Here is a 14,592-nt window from a genome sequence, read left to right on the forward strand (position 1 = left end):
CGGCTAAAAGCGAGAGACGTAACCAGGAAGTCCGTCTCTTGCCACTGCCTAAGATCTAAAGCAAAGGCTTTGATGTCTGGAGCCTTTGAAGAGGTGTCAAAAGACAATCAACTCTTACATCTATTTAAGCTACTTCAGGACTTAACTTTTTAAAGCCTTATTTTAATTCATGAACTGTGTGATACCTCCACTGTTGGATTTACAAATTGACAAAAAATCCCAGGCAGTCAGACTGCCTAGACACCAGAACTGTCAGATTGCAAGACTTTGATATTTTGTTGCTGGAGCCAGTATTAGCTGAGCCTAAATGGAACTGTTGCTTTGAACTGTTACATTCTGCACTTAGTGAGACATTGTTATATATTGAGACCAACTCTGCCAAATATAACTGCTGAAGGTTTTCTAAGAAATTAAAGGCTGTTTGGACATTCTTTTTAAAGTATTGAAGTTTGGAAAATTTTAATAATTGATATTAACTAATTTGACTCCTTCCCTACAATACAAGCGGGCTCCCCCTAGAGGATTTTTGGATTTACAACTATACGTGACTTTCCTTTTGGTTTCCTTGCCTCCTATTTGGTTGTTTATCTTATGGGCTTGTGGACTCCCATGAGAACATACTCAGTTTGACCTTGACTCGTAGACAGAAGTGGAATGAGCGGTAAAAAGGTAAAGGTAAAGGTACCCCTGCCCGTACGGGCCAGTCTTGACAGACTCTGGGGTTGTGCGCTCATCTCACTTAAGAGGCCAGGGGCCAGCGCTGTCCGGAGACACTTCCGGGTCACGTGGCCAGCGTGACATTGCTGCTCTGGCGAGCCAGAGCCGCACACGGAAACGCCGTTTACCTTCCCGCTGGTAAGCGGTCCCTATTTATCTACTTGCACCCGGGGGTGCTTTCGAACTGCTAGGTTGGCAGGCGCTGGGACCGAGCAGCGGGAGCGCACCCCGCCGCGGGGATTCGAACCGCCGACCTTTCGATAGGCAAGCCCTAGGCGCTGAGCGGTACTGGGAGACAAACAAGAGCAGGTAGAGGAAAAAAGCAAACAACTTTGAATTTACTTTCCCAGCCGCGTAGATCATCGGTCCCTGATGTTTTGGAACTAGAAGAAAGTGAGCAGCTGTTGGGTGAAGATATGGCAGCAGGTGGAACTGCTTCAGTATTAGACAAAATACTTGAAAAATTGGAAGGCCTAGATAAAAAGGTGGATGAACAAACGTCAAAGAATGACCAGACCAGAGAATCTGTTAACAAGTTAACTGAACAAGTCACTTTGAACGCGCAAGCAATTAGCAACTTATCTGAATCCACGGTAGAAAATCGGAAATTGGCAGAGGAAGCCATCCAGAAAACTGCGGTATTGGAGCAGGAGGTGAGACCACTCCACAAGCAGGTTGGGGAACAACAGGCCTATCTGTCTATGATTGAACTTCGGGCCAGGGAAAATAATTTAAAATTGAGGTTTATACCAGAACTTGAACGTGAACAAGGGAACTTAACTGAGTTTTTAACAAAAGAATTTTCCAAGTGGTGGCCTTTGGAGGAAGAAAAGGACTTTAAAATTGTGACTGCTTTCAGGCTTGGGAAATTTATAAGGAAGGACAAGCCCAGAGATTGTTTGATTACCCTGAGATCCAAGGAGGAAAGGGACAAAATACTAGGACTACACTACGGAAAGTCACTTGAAATTTTGGACAAAAGAGCAGAGATTTACAAGGACATTCCTAAACAACTTTTGGATCTTAGATCCACCTACCTTGAAGTAGTCAAGCTCTTGAGGAGCAACTTGATTATCTTTAGGTGGGAATTTCCACAAGGACTATCTTTTACGTTCAGGGGGAAGAAGGTGAAAATTAAAACAGCTGAAGACAGAGACAAATTTTTGAATACCTATGGAGAGGACCTTCAGAAAGGAATTGAAAGACCCTCAGGGGCTGGATTACAGCTTGTACCTACACCTACACCTCCGGGGTCTGTAGACCAGGATAAAAAGATACCACCACCAGAACAATAACAGATTTTATCAGGATGTCTCTGCAACTTCTGAGCTGGAACATAAATGGCGCCAACATTCCGGAGAAAAGGAGAAGGATATTTCATATTTTGAAAAAAGAACAATTGGACATAATTTGCTTGCAAGAAACACATGTGACTAGGCTACATAGAAAAGTGTTAATAAATAAAAGATTAGGCCAAGAATTTATTTCATCGGATCGAGTAAAGAAAAGAGGGGTGGTGATATATGTAAAAGAGAGCCTGTCACCAAAATTTTTATTTAAAGATGAACAAGGACGAATTTTGGCAACTGAGATCCAGACCCAAGGAGAAAAGTTTTTGTTATTAGGAATTTATGCGCCAAATGAGGGAAAATCGGAATTTTACAAGAAGCTGCATGAGATTATGCTGGGCTATGATAACATCATCATGATGGGAGATATGAATGGAGTGGTATCAACCAACATGGACAAGTCACATAGTCAAAACGTGACAAAAGACGGCAGACTACCGAAATCATTCTTTGAAATGACTGACAACATGGACTTGATTGACATTTGGAGAACAAAGAACCCTCTAGGAAGAGAAGGAACATTCTTTTCTGAAGCCCAACTGACATGGACAAGAATCAACCAAATTTGGATAACCAGAGGCCTGGCACCCAAGATAAAAAAAGTGGAAATCTGCCCAAAGACTTGCTCCGACCATAATGCGGTGAAGATGGATATGAGATTAATTCCAACCGGCTCCTTTAGATGGAGAATGAATGACAATTTGTTTAGAGATCAGGACATTATTAAAAAGGCCCAAAAAGCTTTGAAGGACTATTTTGAGATAAACCTGAACACTACGGTGGAAAAAAGAACTGTCTGGGACGCAAGTAAGGCGGTCATGAGGGGGTTTCTGATACAACAGAATACTATTAAGAAAAAAGTACAGAACGATAAGAAAGATAAGATTCTGGAGAAAATTAAAGAAGGTGAGAAGAAGTTAAGATCGAGACCGAAATCAAAGGAGATAGTAAGAGAAATCAAACATTATCAAGCACAATATTCAAAACTGATAAACCAGGAAGTGGAATGGAAAGTTAAGTTAATGAAACAAAGATCCTTTGAATCGGCAAATAAATGTGGAAAGCTGCTAGCATGGCAGCTGAAAAAGAGACAAAAGCTGAACACAGTAACAAGTTTAGAAATTGAGGGAAGAAATATTCAGAACCCAGTGGAAATCAGAAAGTGCTTCCAGAGATATTTCAAACAACTATACACTCAAGGGCCGCAAAATGAATCAGAGATAGAACAGTTTCTAAAGAAGAATGGTTTACCAAAGTTGTCTCTGCGGAACAGAACAATCCTGAATTATAAAATAACACAATTAGAGATCGAGGAGGCCATTCAGAACATGCAACTGGGCAAGTCTCCAGGGCCAGATGGGCTTACCTCCAAATATTATAAGACATTGAAAGACTATTTGATACATCCATTAATGGAGGTTTGCAATGAAATTATGGAGGGGAAGAAGGCACCGGAGTCATGGAAAGAAGCTTTCATCACATTGATACCCAAACTAGAAACTGAAAAGACACAACTTAAGAACTACCGCCCCATCTCCCTCCTAAATGTGGATTACAAAATATTTGCAGACATTTTAGCAAGTAGATTTTAAAAAGTTTTAAATGAAGTAATTCACAAGGACCAGGCAGGCTTTCTCCCAGGTAGACATTTGTTTGCAAACACGAGGAACATTACTGATATTTTGGAACTCTTGCAAGCAAACATTAATACAAAAGCAGTTTTGATATTTATAGACACGGAGAAGGCCTTTGACAATATCTCCTGGAAGTTTATGAAGAAAAATTTGGAAGGAATGGGAGTGGGGCGGGGGTTTTACAATGGGATAGAGGCAATTTATTCAGAGCAAAAGGCAAAATTGATAGTCAACAATGTGGTGACAGAAGAGATTAGAATTGAAAAAGGAACACGACAAGGTTGCCCTATATCCCCTTTGTTATTTATATCGGTCCTAGAAGTGCTCTTGAATATGATCAGAGGAGACCGGTTGGTGGAAGGTATCCAGGTCAGAGCGAAACAATATAAACTGAAAGCATTTGCAGATGACCTAGTTTTGACCCTACAGGAGCCAGAGCCTAGTACTAAAAGGGTATTGCAATTGATTTATGAGTTTGGTCGAGTGGCGGGATTTAAACTTAATAAGCAAAAAACCAAGGTTTTAGAAAAAAAATTGACTTCTTCAGAATCAGAAAGGTTTCAGAAAGAGACAGAATTAAATGTGGTTAAAAAAGTAAGATACCTAGGGGTAAACATAACAGCGAAGAACAGGAACTTATTTAAAGATAATTATGAAAAATGTTGGTCTGAAATTAAAAGGGATCTAGATGTTTGGTCAAGATTGAAACTTTCCTTGACAGGACGTATTGCTGCTATTAAGATGAATGTATTGCCAAAAATGTTGTTTTTGTTTCAAACTTTGCAGATTGTGGACAAAATGGAGTGTTTTGGGAGGTGGCAGAGAGATATTTCAAAATTTGTCTGGCAGGGCAAAAAGCCCAGAATTAAGTTTAAGATATTAACTGATGCTAAAGAAAGAGGGGGCTTTGCCCTGCCAGACTTAAAGTTGTATTATGAATCAGCAGCTTTCTGCTGGTTGAAAGACTGGCTACTTCTTGAGAACACTGATGTTTTAGATTTGGAAGGATTCAACAATGCGTTTGGGTGGCATGCATATCTGTGGTATGACAAGGCTAAAATACATAAGAATTTCAAGAACCATGTTGTCAGAAAAGCAGTATTTAATGTCTGGTTGAAATATAAAGACTTATTGGAAAACAAGACCCCAAGGTGGTTATCACCAATGGAGGCTAAGGCCTTGAAAAAACTCAATATGGAGGCCAAATGGCCGAAATATTGGGAAATAATAGAAAAAGATGGATAACTGGAGGTTGCAGAGTATGGAGAAAATAAAAGATAAAGTGCGAGATTGGCTACATTATGCTCAGATTAAAGAAGTTTTTAAGTTGGACAAAAAGGTAGGATTCCAGGTGGAAAAATCAAAGTTAGAAACAGAACTGTTAGAACCCAGCTCTAAGATACTTTCAAGAATGTATAATTTGCTGTTAAAATGGAATACACAGGATGAAACGGTCAAATCAGCCATGATAAAATGGGCACAGGACATAGGGTACAACATCATGTTTGCTGACTGGGAAAAGTTATGGACCACAGGTTTGAGATTTACGGCATGTAATGCCTTGAAAGAAAATATTATGAAAATGATATACAGGTGGTACATGACCCCAGTCAAGCTTGCAAAGATATACCATGTGTCTGATAATAAATGTTGGAAGTGTAAAGAAGCTGAAGGAACATTCTTTCACCTCTGGTGGACTTGCCCTAGAGTGAAGGTTTTCTGGGAAATGATTTATAATGAACTGAAAAAGGTATTTAAGTATACCTTCCTTAAGAAACCAGAGGCCTTTCTCTTGGGCATTGTTGGTCAGAGTGTGCAAAAGGAGGATCGAACCTTTTTTATGTACGCTACAACAGCAGCAAGGATACTCATCGCTAAAAGCTGGAAAACTCAAGAATTACCCACACTGGAAGAATGGCAGATGCAACTGATAGACTATATGGAACTGGCGGAGATGACTGGCAGAATCCGAGACCTGGGAGAAGAACTGGTGGAGGAAGATTGGAAGAAATTCAAGGACTATCTACAAAAATATTGTAAATTGTATGATTGTTAAGAAAGATGTAAGATTAGCAAAAACATGGCTTCAACAAACTAGTTATAAAGAATATAAATTTAAATTTAATTGGAAGATGAAAAGATAAATTTTGGATAAGTAACATTTTATAATTAAGTTTCAATAAGAGATTGTTAAATCTTAAAATTTGAGATATTAATATTGAAAAATTATATTATATGCATTAAACCAATTTAATAATTTGCTGGTAAAATTTATGAGTTTAGAAAGCAGGAACAAGGGTTGTGAGGAAGTCCAAAGATGAATATGAAATGTGGATTTTGGAAAAGATTGTGTTATTATCTATGTATTTTATTGTTAAACTAAAATTTAATAAATATTATAAAAAAAAAAACAAGCCAGCCACTAAGGGTGCTACAGCGGATACCTTGAAGCGATAGTATCTACTTTTTTGGTTCACATGCTGTTCTGAGCTTTGAAAAGCACTTAGAGCTGAAGGAGGAAGTTGGAAGACTCATTCTCCTTCCCACTTCCTCCTTCAGCTCTATGTGCTTTTCAAGGCTCAGAACAGCACAGCACGTGAACAAAAAGAAGAAGGAACAAGATGGTAAGAGCAAAAGGGAAAGGGAGATTCATGGCAGGAAAACAGAGGGTCGGGGGGGGGGAGAGAAAGTGAGATGCTACAGAAATCAAGGGAGATAATGGAGGAAGAGTTGTGTGGTGTATGAGTGAGGAGAGAGAATTGAGGGGAGAGTGTTAGAGGGCAGATAGAAGGTGCCTGCACACAGGCATGTACACACTTTGGAAAAGATGATCTTTTGAAACTGCATAATTTTCCCACAGGTTTCCACTATCAAATCACAAACATTTCTCTCCACTGACTAATGAATCTGGTGCTTTCTATTACTGCTGTGGTGCAAAACCATGACTGATGTACAGATCCTGATAGATCTTCAATGTTTACAAGGTATCCACTCAAAATCTTAATCAAATCATAGGTCACCCTCTGCATCCAGGTGTATTCTGCAATCTCGAGGGTATTGTTGTCATTCTCTTTAAAAATCATGAGGATCCACAAGGATTCAGGCACTGAAAAACTGAACACTTCTTTTTCCCTGTTTAAGCACAAAGACACAGCAAATAAGCACACTGAGTTACGAGAGGAAGCTGTTAGTAACAAAACCAAGTGACTGGTGTTTTAACTGAAACTCCAAGCAGACCAGGAGCAGTAAGGATAATTATGAAGCAGGAGAGGGCAAATTTAGTGGAACCAGGGGAGACCTTATGGCGAACATGAAACACAGAGCAAAGATCAAATCTGCCTCACAAACACACACACTCATACAAACAGTCAAAGAGCATAGCACAATCCTGAGGAATCCATAGACTTACTGGGGAGTGCTCTGGGTCAAGCAAATGAGCAAAGGCATGCATTTCCTTTGGGGAGCACAAGAGGGCAGCATAATCCACTGTCATATGTTCCCCACCTCTGGAGAAACTTTAATTTGATGGGGGTGGGTCAAGGGGAAAAAGCTACAAATTCAAGAGGATCCATTTTAATTTTACCGGATCTGACTTTTACCCAGATTACATGGAAAAGCAAAGTTGTGTGTTCTTTGCCGGTTGAGGTGGGAGGGGGAAGGGAGAGAGCCAACCAGATGTGGCTGTTAGTGCTCACGGCATACTCTCAGCATTCAAAATGGGCCCCCAAAGATTGACGACTCCTTCACTTCTGCCTTGGCTCAGCCCCAGAACCACTGTTCAGTGTTGGTGTGGTGCAGAGGCTAGTGCTGGATTACATCTAGGAGATCCAGGTTCCAATCAATCATGAGGCTCACTGGGTGGCCTTCGGCTAGTTCATGTCTTGCAGCTTAATCCAATTCACAGGGGAGGAGGCCAGGCAGTTTGCAGGGGCATTTTGTCCTTTGGAGGAAGAACAGCTCAGAAACACAGTAAACAGCAGCTGCGGACCATACAGAGTCTGAGTCCTTCAGACTGATCCCACAGTCCATCTCCATCCCACTAAATAACTACAGAGCCCCCACATATTAGGGGTCAAATGTTTTCCAGGCAGACATGAGCCCACAACCCTATGGTAAATAAATAGCATGGAACCACCATGTTCAAAGGCATTATAGCCCCCAAAGGTCAGGTGCTGGGGCCAAACAGGAGGGGAGAGTTGCTGCTTACAAGCTTCTAAGAGTCACACAGCAAGTGGGAACATGATGCTGCACTAGATAGAATAAGGCGCATGGCTGTCCCAACAAATGCCAAGGAACATCCAGGTCAAAACAGCATAGCAGGCCATGGGAAAGGGCAAGAGCATTCAATAAGCAGACTCTCAAACACTCTCATACAGCTTCCTGGAAAACAATGAAGATTCTGCAAACCAGACGACATGCTTAACAGCACACAAGTTTTCATATATTTGGTTCTGGCAAGCTGGAACCATATACTCAAAGGCAGGCAGATTCAAATGGAAAGTTTCTGACAAAGAAATGGCTCTTATGGCGGCCAACAGGGCCATAAATGCAGGGAACCCCCCCCCCCCCAATAACATAGGCATGGCCAAACTTGGCCCTCCAGCTGTTTTGGGACTACAACTCCCATCATCCCTAGCTAACAGGACCAGTGGTCAGGGATGATGGGAACTGTAGTCCCAAAACAGCAGGAGGGCCAAGTTTGGCCATGCCTGCTATAACACACTGCAAAGTCAGACAGGAAAGAAAAGCCAGGCAGAGGTCTGGGGCACCACCTCATGGTGGTAGTGAGGAATTACAAGAGGCTGATCCCAGCAAGTAGGGAAATTAAGAACACAAGCAAAGATGTGCAGAACTACTGGAAGAGAAGAAACCTCTGGAATGGTTTTAAACCTCTAGTCTCAACCTACCCTTCCCCTGACTGCCAGAACTGTCATTCAGTGTCATGTATTTATTACATTTCTAGACTGCCCTTCAAGCAAGGCACTGCAAAACAAAACAAAGAATCAACATAAGAGTAATTAAAATGGCTAAAACGAATACATAAACATCTCCTCAAATGCTTGTGTGAGGTGATGTGTCTTCAGTAAACACCAAAGGAAACACCCTCTAACTTACAAAGGGTGGAAGTTCCATAGTTGGGTGGGCCATGAAAGAGGAAGCCCTGTCATTGTGCAACAAGCCATGGCAATGGTCTAAATGGGGCTCCTTCCCCTGCCAATTGCAGTCATACCTCAGGCTGAAGTAGCTTCGGTATAAGTATTTTCGGGGTTGCGTGCTGCGGCGACCCGGAAGTAACAGAGTGCATTACTTTCAGGTTTCACCGCTTGCACATGCGCAGACGGTCAAAATGATGTCACACGCATGTGCAGAAGCGACAAATTGGGACCTGTACACGCGCAGACGCAGGTTGCGTTAGCTTCTGGATGCGTGCGAGGCTCCAGAACAGATCCCGTTCACATCCAGAGGTACCACTGTAAAAAGACATGGCTAGAAAAAAGACAGGAAATTGGATCTTCCTCCTTCAAGCAACCCCCCTTTTAGGGATTTGTAGGATCATTCCATTCAAGCATCTTGAATTGGCCTTGTAGCAAATAGGCAGGATTGCTATTAGAAGAGCCCTGCTTAACATTTCGAGCTGAAGCTTTGAGACACATCATCTAGACAAGCAGCTCCCTAAGTTGAATCTCCCGACTTTTTGTTCTGTTTCCATGGATATTTATATATGTGTATGTTTATATATACAGGGAGCTGTATTTTATAACTGGTTTTATAACCAAATTCTTGCTGTTTTGTCATTGGCTTTTATCAGTTTGTAAACCGCCTCAGTATTTCTTCTGGAAAGGAAAGGAGATATATAAATTATTTTAATTAGTTAGTAATAACCTAGACTAATGAGTAAAAACATATGTAATCACTAGCATTGTCAGTTCATCCTGTAAAGCCAAGGAGACGTCAATACCATTGCCCAAATGAGACAAAACTCATCCTCCTTTGGACACTAACAGATTGTGTCACCTGGGGCCCAATACTTAATGACCCACTTCCAGGGCAGGGGGACTTATCCAGAAGAGTGGCAAGAGGACTTTACACACACACACACACACACACACACACACACACACACACACACACCCAGCACCTTGAACAGCCTCTTCCATAGAGAGCTCAAAGAGCCAGGAGAGACAGGCACTACCAAGCTATGAAGGACTCAAGGAAGAGCACAGGGGATGCTGCAGCTGCCCAATTTTACTACTCAAACTGCTTAGAGAATTTTTGCTGAAAAGCAGCAAGTAAGTATTATTAATAAATGAGGTGGTCTTTTTTAATCAATTGGTATGAATTGAGTCTATTGTAGCTTGTTCATTCAGCAGCCCAGGGCTCTTTTACATCTCCACCTCTTGCAATCTCCACAGTGTGTCAGCCGATTACCCTCACAAAAGAGAAAATGAAGGAACTCCTGTCAATATTATTCTCCATGTGCCAGGCGGTGTGACCATATGGATGTTTACTCAGACATAAGCCCTCCCAAGTTCAATGAGACTTACTCTCAGGTAAGTGTGTCTAGTCCTGCAGCCTACATTTGTTGAGTCCTTTGTGTGTGGGATAAGCTTAGAGATCTACACTGGTTACCAATTTGCTACTGAGCCAAGTTCAAGGGGTTACTATTAGGATACCGGCAGCAACCATTTTAGGAATGTTTGATAGGTGCGCAACTGCGCTGAACCCAGAAACGATAACAAAACGGGGAGGAACGGAACAGGGGCAGGATGGGTGTTTGCAGGCTTTTTCAGTGCTGTTGGAAATATACATGATTTCACTTAAACGTACGGTGCCTTGGAACGTAACCCCCACATAAATTGGGAGTTGCCTTAATGCCTTGTAACTAGTTTACCTACCAGATCACCTTACTCATATATGCCCAACTGACAATATGTCAATTGTGGAATTGACACTATTACAGGTGCCACATAATATCCATTCCACATTTGTAAAAAATCACTTTTTTTAGTGCAGCAGCACCTAAAATTTGGAACTTGCTGCCTACTGATATCAAGAATGTGTATTTGCTGTACTCTTTTCTGTGCCTGCTAAAAACATTTTTCTTTAGACCAGCTTATCCAGACATGCTGATGTGTTTTAACCTCTTTTACTGTTAATTTTGATTTTTAAAATAGTTTTTATTGATTATTTTAGTATTTTTGGCAAATCACTTTGAATTTTAGCCACAATTGAGCAGTGAATAAAAGAATATTAATGGTAAAATAAAAGAATATTAATGAAGAAACAGTTTCATCCTGCAAAACATTCTCTGAACTCAACTGAAAAAGCTGCCAAGACAATCTGGAAAACGCAGCACAAAATTTAACATATGATAAAAGGATGTTCAACTCAGGTGAAGAAATGTTGAATTTTGCTACTTATTTCCCCAGCTTACATTACCATTACTTCAAAAACTTCAGTCCTAAAGCAGACTTACTTGGAAAGAAATTGGGTTCATAATTCATTAGGAATTATGAACCCAATGGAGCTAACATTTAAGTGAATGAGCCAAAGCCTTTGGCCTTAGAAATGTGACAAGGCTTCCTATGACTCCCTTTCCATAAAGGAATTTGGGATTTTGCTCAGAGCCCCAAGAAGACTTGCTCCAGCCCTTATAGTCTGAAACACACTTTGGTGTCAGTTCCCACTTGCAGGGCTCTTGACAGCTGCCCTGCAATCTGGGAATTCCCTTCATTTAAAAATTTGACAAAGCTTGTTCTTGATTATCTTGCAAAAACACTCACTGATGACAAATTCCAGAGAGACAGACATGTTACATTACAAACACAAGAGTGCGTGCTGATATCATAAAGACCCCCCCCCCAAGTATTTCTATAGTGTGCTATCCAAAGATGTGCGGCCCAAAAATTTTTAAGTGGCGGAAAAGGAGGGGGGATGCAGAAACTTAATGCAAGTGCAGTTACTATTCACAAGAGCAGAAGCTGGTGACTGTGCTTGATGCTACCTTTGAACTTATGAGGCTCTAATTCTACAGAAACTTTCTGCTGCAATAAACATGTCAGCCTTTAAAGCATCACAAGTTGTGTGTGTTTTCAGGGGAAGCATGACTCTGTTCGTTCCGGCAGTTTTCTGTGGCTTTTGAAAGCAATGACCATGTGATCATATATACGGTAAGTTTGGAGTTGGCAGCACTGTTTTCCTGTCTTTCCACTTGGACCTAGGCAGTCATTTCATAGCATCTATGCTTTGGGGTCCAGGAGGGTTCTCTCTCCTTACCCCACATTGCTTAATTAGGTGACATGACTGAATGAAGTCACCTGGGGACTTGGACTGCCGCATCATCAGTATTAAGATGGGTGTTACAAACCTCTTTCACCAATACCCCAGCACCTTCACCTGCTTCCAGGTTCCACTCAAAGTGTGTGCGTTTACCTTTAAAGTCCTTCATGGCAGGAACCTCAGCAAGGATAGAGCTATTTTTTTAAATCTGGTGAATCAAAGAACTTCATCATACAACGCCACAAGGAAATCAAGCAAAACAACTTGCAGCTGAAGCAAGTCAGCCCCCGCCCCGGCTCGCCCCCGCTTCTGCTCCAGGCTCGGCCAGTCTCCTGACTGAAGAAGCGGCCGCCCTGAGGATGAAGCGCGACCAGGCCAACCGAAACCTACCAGGAATGGCGGCAGGGCAAGGAGCAGGTAGCGGCCCGTGGTGTGGGCGGCTAGCTAAGAAGGGCCCGGAGCGGATCCCCGAGGAAAAGTCGCGCTAAGCGCCTCGCCCTCTGCACATGCTCAGGAACACCTCCCCCTCCCCAGCTGACCTTCGAGGCTCTCGCACTGGACGAGGTTGACATAGTCGGCCTGGCTGAGGACGCCGGCCTTGAAGCCTCGCACCAGGCCTTCCAGGTAGCCGCTGTCTACGTTGAAGTACAGCTCCGGGAAGCACGAGAGCAACATCGCGGCGGCGGCGGCGGCGGCGGACAAGGGAACCGGCCGGGCTCGGAGGAGGCTGAGGGGCCGCCGGAAGTGGGAGCAAAAGTCTCGTCTCTCACGTGATCCTGACGAAAACTCTGCTGCTTCCACGACTCCTAGAAAGGCCCGCCGGGGTGGTTTCCTGTTTCCTGTCAGACTCTCTTAAGCGCCCCCTCCCGGGTTGGAAATGAGGGTTGCCCATAGAAACCAATGGAGCGCTGCCATTGGGCAACAGAAGACCTCGGCAGCCGCCGGGGCGATTTCGGTGCTTCCAGGCCCTCATTTGTGTATCCAGGGCGTTAATCAGCTATGGTTCTCCTCAGAGTAGACCCACTGAGGTTAATGGACACGACTGTCTTGGGTCCGTTACTTTCAGGAGGACTTAGTGGGGGCCCGTGAGGAGTGCGCAAGCGCGGCTGCGGCTGGCGGCCCCTGGCCGACCCCGCACTTCCGACGACTTCGGCGCAAGGAGGGCATCGCGGGGCCGTTTCTAGAGAGCAGGCCGGAGTGGCGGAGAAAGGCCCGCTGAGGCTGAGGCAAGGATGGCTCCTCTAGGAAGGCGCACGTCTATGGCTTGATGCCTAGAATGGCGCGACTGCCCCCTGGCGGCCACATCGTACGCCCCTCCTCCCTCGCAGGTCCCTGGGCAGGTCCGGCTTCTCTGCGGCCCCGCAGATCAGCCGGTTGTTTGCTGAGAAAGCGGAAAAGGGACTCTCCCTGCCAGGACTGTCAAATGCCCCCAGCCCACTTGAGGACGTGGAATATGACTCAGCCTCGGTCCCAGGCACAAAATAGCGGGCGAGGCGCAGAAGCAGCCGGAGCTCGTTGCCATCAGCTAGCAATGCCTGGCATCGACGTTTCCTCAAGAGATAATCCGAGTCATCTTTGGAAATTGCTAAATAAACTGCGCTTTCTTTGTGGTGAGAAGTCCCAGAGCTCAGCGTTCCCCAACCCAAGTCCAGGCACTTGCTTTGGAAATTTAGCCACCTCCCCGTTTTACGCAAAATTCCTAGGTGGAGAATGGTTTCCCTCCCCACCCCCACGTTTCTTAATAGTATTTACACCCATCTCCTGTCTTTCTTCTTCCATTCTCCTTTCACACTAGACTTGTATGCCATCCTCCCTCCAAAAAGACCCTTCCCGTTTCTTTCATTCTTTTCTCCCCCCCCCCCCGTTTCTATTTCTGTGGCCCCTGATCTGTCAAATTGTTGCAGTGTTTTGCAGGCTTGTCAAGAGAGATGCCTGATCTGTCACTGCTGTATTCTCCCCAACCCTGTGTGGTTCCCTCCAAAGTTCAGTGGGGACAAGCTGGTACCTTAATCTTACCCTGTTACAAATTCCAGCTGTTACGCTAAAATTTTGAGCTGTTATTGGTTAATAAATACAACTACTGAAGTTCACATTCCTGCTGCTGCTTCCTGGTGTTGGGGCAGTCTTGTTGCAGAATTTCTTCATCCAATGAGTGCCCTTCCTAAACCCATCAGGAGGGAGATCTCCCCACACACCTCAAACCTCTTTGTCTCTCAGCCATCTTCGCAAGGGTTGGCACTGGCCCAGCCAAAAGGCAATGGCACAGCTAAGGGAGCTGGCCAGACTGCTGGCTCCTGGCTCACTGTTTGTTGAACACTGCTCTAAACTTTGCCCCTTCCTGAGATGGTTTGTATCCATTGATATAGGACTAGTTCCTCCCACTTCCTTCCTTTCATTGAAAGTGTCCGCTGGTAGACCCAGCTGCTGAGTTTCACCTGCTGCTGAAAGTGCCCTGTTCATGTTCTGAGGCTACTTCAGAAGTATAACCATGCCACAAAATTCTATCCCACCATGGAGTGGCCTCCATGCCCTGGAAACCTTACCACCCAGGCATAATATATGTATACATTATTATTAGCAGTAGTAGTATTTATTAATATAACACTTCATGA

General features: G+C 43.6%; 1 protein-coding gene across 1 annotated transcript in view; it reads right to left on the reverse strand.

Annotated features, from left to right (window-relative positions):
• Positions 1–13,990, reverse strand: part of ATP6V0D1 (ATPase H+ transporting V0 subunit d1) — a 33,088-nt gene extending 19,098 nt beyond the window's left edge. The window contains exon 1 of the mRNA XM_079988120.1: positions 12,520–13,990. Coding sequence (XP_079844246.1) covers positions 12,520–12,655 — 136 coding nt within the window. The 5' untranslated portion in view covers positions 12,656–13,990. The remainder of the gene's footprint in view (positions 1–12,519) is intronic.
• Between the last annotated feature and the right edge of the window lie 602 nt (positions 13,991–14,592).

The sequence above is a fragment of the Podarcis cretensis genome (assembly GCF_951804945.1).
Source record: "Podarcis cretensis genome assembly, chromosome: 8".
Lineage (NCBI taxonomy): Eukaryota > Metazoa > Chordata > Lepidosauria > Squamata > Lacertidae > Podarcis > Podarcis cretensis.